The sequence below is a fragment of the Corylus avellana genome, chromosome ca1 (assembly GCF_901000735.1).
Source record: "Corylus avellana chromosome ca1, CavTom2PMs-1.0".
Lineage (NCBI taxonomy): Eukaryota > Viridiplantae > Streptophyta > Magnoliopsida > Fagales > Betulaceae > Corylus > Corylus avellana.
This window is the reverse complement of record NC_081541.1, coordinates 9,614,381-9,620,351: the sequence shown is the minus strand read 5'-3', so window position 1 is coordinate 9,620,351 and position 5,971 is coordinate 9,614,381. Positions and strand designations below refer to the sequence as shown.

The following is a 5,971-nucleotide window of genomic DNA, read 5'->3' as shown; positions in this document are numbered from 1 at the left end:
TTAATTTTTTTTTCTTATTTTTGTAAAGATTTTATCAATATTATTTTGTTGTCATGTTTGGCACGAAAGGGACATTACAATCCCAACAAAACTTGAAAGATTGTGAGGATATTGCAAACTTATTGGTAGTAAAAAGTGGTAAATGTACGTACTTTTGCCTAAAGAGAAATGCTGACAACAGGGCAACTACATATTTGTTCTTATTATATTTATTTTGGTGATTTTCCTGTATAGGACCACCCATTGCACTAAAGATGATACTTGGGACTCCCTGTGTGATTGCTTTTCTGATATATAAATGGCGTAGGAGGCATTTATCGATGTATGACAATATTGAAGAATTTCTGCAAAGCCACAATAATCTCATGCCAATAAGGTACTCTTACTCAGAAGTTAAGAAGATGACCAAAAGTTTTAAGGACAAATTAGGTGAAGGAGGCTTTGGCACTGTATTTAAAGGAAAACTTCAAAGTGGCCGTCTTGTGGCTATAAAGATGTTAGGCAAGTCCAAAGCTAACGGACAAGATTTTATCAGCGAAGTTGCAACTATTGGAAGGATTCATCATGTTAATGTAGTACAACTCATTGGTTTTTGTGTTGAAAGATCAAAACGGGCCCTAGTATATGAGTTCATGCCTAATGGCTCTTTAAATACATTCATATTTTCCCCAGAAGTAAGTTCCCTCCTAAGCTATGACAAAATGTATGATATAGCTTTAGGAGTGGCTCGTGGAATTGAATATCTACATCAAGGATGTGACATGCAGATTTTGCATTTTGATATCAAGCCTCACAACATTCTTCTTGATGAGAATTTTGCTCCCAAAGTTTCTGACTTTGGCTTGGCAAAGTTATATCCAGTAGATAATAGCATTGTTTCTTTAACTGCTGCAAGAGGGACATTAGGATACATGGCTCCTGAGTTGTTCTACAAAAACATTGGAAGTGTCTCATATAAAGCTGATGTTTATAGTTTCGGAATGTTATTGATGGAAATGGCAAGTAGAAGAAAGAACTTGAATGCATTTACAGACCATCTAAGCCAAATTTACTTTCCTACTTGGGTTTATGAGCAATTGCACGATGGAAAGGACATAGAAATGAAAGATGTTACTGAAGAGGAAAAGAAAATAGGCATGAAGATGATCATTGTCGCATTATGGTGTATACAGATGAAGCCAAGTGATCGCCCTTCAATGAACAAAGTCGTACAAATGCTTGAAGGAGAAGTTGAATACTTACAAATGCCTTCCAGGCCTTTCCTATCATCATCAGAGAGAATCATAACAAGTGGTGGAGATAATTCGAATCAATCAAATGAATCGAGTCAATCATCTCAATCTTAAACACAAATTAATTTATTTGTGAGTCTTTTTATTTATTACATCCCCGCTAAAGGAAGAAATTTGTTTTCATATATATTTGATAGCGCAAATATGCTTAATATTTCTGTGTAACAAATAAGAGTTTGTTTGATTTTAGATAACTCTTTATTACATAACTTTTTTATCTTCGATTCTATTTTCTTATAGTACTTGACCAATGAATTGACTTTAAAGTTTGAGAAAATATGTTGCTATTCTTCATTCTCTACTAGTAATCATCTTCTTTGTGAATTTGGCATATTGGATTGGATCAATCCTGTCATTTGGAGATAATGTTGGTGACATTCATAATTTTTTTTCTTTTCAATTAAGGTGGAAAACAAAAAACAATCTAAGTCGTTTTTTGAAAGCTATGGAAGCATAAAATGTTAAAACATTGATTACAAGTTTAAAGTCACCCTAAAAAGCTTTTGGGTCCTATGTGTATGTCGAGTAGGAATTGTCGAATTGATTGAGATGCTTGTAAGATATTTGAGAAAACACTAGAGAAGTATGTGACTGCTTGGAATTCGATGATAATTTAGTTCATGCAATTAGGGTACCCAAGAAAGGCAATAGATTTGTAATTAGATATGATTATGAGTGGGTATGTGCCATTTTGCTTTACTCTAAGCGGAGTTTTGTGGGCTTGCTCGTAGTTAGAATTCCCCCTTGGGCAACAATTACATTCTTAGGTTGCCTGGGTGGCATTGGGTTTGGATGCTTGTGGTGGTTATTGTTTGGTGGATATGTAAAACGCCTAGCAAATGGATCTTTGGGTGATTCAAGGAAAGTGCTCAATCGGACGGTAGACCATAATGTTTGTTAAAGATATTGATAAGGAACTTCTTCAACAAAGCATGTCTGACATTTCAAGTCAAGACACAACTCTATCTTCAGCAACAGATAATTAATACAACATCTGCGTTTGAAATTCAAGAGAAGAAGAGATATGAATAGACGCGTTTTTGAATCCATTTGTAATGTTGTAAATCAGTATCTTATTGCTGTAATTATTCTATAAATGTATATGTTGGATCGGACATTTGACAATCTCATCTGAAAATTAATTAGTGTTCAGTGAGAAAAGCTAAAGTTTTTTATGACATTTGAAATTGTACCCGAGATATGTTCCCCCAAATCCCTTCCCCTCCCCTCTGTTTCCCTATTGATTGGAAACTTTTGTGGCCGGAGCCTCAAAATTCAATTGAGGCTAAAGCATTTCCTTTGGAAAAATTACTTGGAATATTCTCGCATTGAGAACAAACATTTCGATCAAGTTCTCCCCCTAAGCCTCCTCTGATCTTCTTTCTTGCCCTCTTTGTAATTAATGGTCCTGCTGAGAGCACCCAACATATATTTTTTTTTCTCTTGGCCTTTTGCTAGAGCCATCTGGAGGAATACTTCTCGGCCCTTTAACACTTCCATTTTTGAAAACCTTCCCAGCGGTAGCTGGACAAAGGCCCTTTTAAAGCCTGATCAGCTCTTAGAGGTCAGTGCTTTGGTCACTTTGGACCACATCTGGATGGCCCGTAACAAGCTGGTGGACAATGAATCACCGCCAAATTCTCAAGCTGTTTCTAAGCTTATTTCTTTTTTGGTCCAACATCATATCTCAGCTTGGAAGTCAAAAGCTAGCAATATGGAACTCTCAAAGTCAATTTTGATGTTGCCATCAAGTCTAACATTGCGGTTGCTGCTCCAATTCTTAGAGACCACCGGGGTGATTTCCGTGCAGCTTGCACCAAACCTCCATTTTTTTCAGAATTAATTTTGACACTAATCATTCTCTAATCCACAATATACTAGTGAAGTTTTCACAGTTCAATATCTAATGGATCAAGCGCCAAGCCCACCAAACATACTAGGACGTGGTGGATGATCCTAAATAGTAAATAGAATGTTTTGCTCCAATTGTCAGTGGGCTTGGCTTGTACAGATCCAGCTACAACAGGGCTTTATACTTGAAATGGGGATTTGACTGGTTGAGGCTGTGTGGATTCATTTTCTTGGCCCAGGCCCATTCACATATTCTTGCCATGTATCAGCTTCAATGCATGTATCCTGTTGGAAACACGAATTTTGCCATTCACCGTCACCGTCGTTTACAACAATTCAGAAACTTCGTTTAGAAGATAATGTGGGTAGAAGAAATGAGAAAGAAGAACGAAATTGACTTGTAAATTTGAGATAATGTGGGTAGAAGAAATGAGAAAGAAGAACGAAATTGACTTGTAAATTGTAATTCTCAAATTAATTATGTATCTACCTTACGCCTACGTTTAGGCAAATAAATGGTGTCAAGGACTCCAAGTCTCATTGAAGAAAAAGTTTCTCACAGATCATCAACATTAATAATTGTGACTCATAAAAAAAAAACATTAATAATTGTGGGTTTTTTTTTTTATTTTATTAAAAAAAAAAAAAAAGAATAGAGAAGGAAACATGGATAATCTTTCTCATTCTTAATCATGAAGAAAGAGAGAACAGTGGTTGAGATAATGAAGACCAATGGACCACTTACTCCTTCCTTCGAAGTTCATCAATAGGAATCTTAAGACTTTAAGAGAGAAATTAAAAACTATTTTATAATGATGAGGTAACCATCTTAATTAATTAATTATTTATTTATTTTTAAACAATGCCTTATTTTAGGGTTGGTTGAGACTATGAGGTCAGCATTATAAAATAGTTGTGAGATAAAAATGTGATTTTTAACTCTACTTTTTTTTTAAAAAAAAAAAAAAAAAAATCAGAATTACTCCTTACCTTTTTGTGCATTATCAAATGTAAATGTTTTTCAAAAAACAAGAAATTACAAAAAGCCAAAAAAATGCCTCCAACGACCACGCGTATGACTTGTGTTGTTTTCTTTTGACTAGGATTTTTGCCATCTACCAACGACCACCCGTTTGGCTTGTTGAAAGCGCTTTAATCAAGGTTTCCAACGACTTGACGACACAGAGTCTACAACCAAGATATGACTCGGATCGAATGCATTATTCAGATTTCAGAGTAGATAAGGGAGTAAAAAAATTAGAAACATGACTGATATGTTTGAATACTATTTTGTACATAAATTTCTTTTAAATTAGTAGGAAGGAAATATCCTCTAATCTATTTAAAATAGTGTCAAGTGTCTATAAACATTTAAAAGTCACATTAAATTCTTAACGTCATTAAGATCACCCTTTTTATTAATATTAAATTAAAAATTAAACATTGTGCAAAACTGAACTATTTTTATATGGTTTAAATACTATTTCAAATATCTATATAAAAAAATTTTCAATTAATTATTTTTGAAAAAATATTTTTTTTTATAGAATATTAAATTATTAGTTCCTGAAACTGTTTTAAATTTTCAACTTAGATCAAATAAAATAACTGAAGATATCCATGTTTTGATTTTTTTTTTTTTTTCACTAAAAATGATTTTCTGAAGACACCACGAAATAAACTTAGATGTTGTAATCTTGAAGACTATCAATTATCAAATATCAAAAGAAGATTTACAAACTCGCATTTTATGGATACCATAATTAAGGATAAAAATTATTTTAAATATATATAGGTGTATAAAATAAATTATTTTAAATATATATAGGTTTTAGTATTTTTTTTTGAGAATTCCATATACATGCCAACTTGTATCCATAATTTTATTTGTTAGACAAATTGATACTGTGAAAAGTCTTTTAGTGAGCTCATAATATAACATATTGAGATACTACACAACTCAAAAATTTAAGCATACGAGTTAATTTGGATGTTTTAAAATTGGAAGTCTTACTCAACACTCAAATCTTTCTAATGTGGGACTTTGTCATTTTTTGACACTCACACGTTGTACTCAACAATCTCAACAGTCTCTCCCTTATGTGTGACCCTCGTTCAACAATTATTTCTTACATCTTTCTAATGTGAGACTATTCTTTTTTTACACTCAGACTCACACATTATACTCAACACTCAAATCTTTCCAATGTGTGACCCTCTTTCATGCTCATAGCTTGCACCATATATACCACACCACATTTTTTTTACACTCACATTATACTCAACAATCTCACCCTTATGTGTGACTCTCGTTTATACTCGCAACTTGTATTATACCTCACACCACCATCGACTTTGATACCGCTTGTTAGACAGATTGATACATTGATGAGTCTTTTAGTGTGAGCTCATAATATAATATGTTGATACACCATGCAACCAAAAAACTTAAGCTTATAATTTTGGCCCCAATAATACTATATTAATTACTCACACGTCTTACATCTTTTCAACTTGAGACTATCTTTTTTTTTCTTTTACACTTACACATTATACTCAACATTATTAATTTATACCTACATGTGAGACTAAACCTTGCCATATATAAATCTCAAGCGTGCCAACTACTTTTACATTGGAATCTCAAGTGATAGTTAACTTATTGCTTATAATCTCCCCATAGGGGTTGGCTTGCTAGGGGTTCGTTGCTTAGTCTATCAGAGGCACGAAGGAAATATAAGCAACTAAATAAAATGGAGAAATTAATGCATTGATTAAAAGATAACATTAGATGAAAAACTCATTTATTTAGAAACTCTTGTCAAGAT

The 5,971-nt window shown here is 33.2% G+C and overlaps 1 protein-coding gene across 1 annotated transcript in view; it reads left to right on the top strand.

The window, feature by feature from the left end:
* The window catches only part of LOC132167428 (rust resistance kinase Lr10-like), a 2,571-nt gene extending 1,145 nt beyond the window's left edge, over positions 1-1,426 (top strand). The window contains exon 2 of the mRNA XM_059578396.1: positions 235-1,426. Within this exon, the coding sequence (XP_059434379.1) occupies positions 255-1,346 (1,092 nt within the window). The 5' untranslated portion in view covers positions 235-254 and the 3' untranslated portion in view covers positions 1,347-1,426. The remainder of the gene's footprint in view (positions 1-234) is intronic.
* The last annotated feature ends 4,545 nt before the right edge of the window (positions 1,427-5,971 follow it).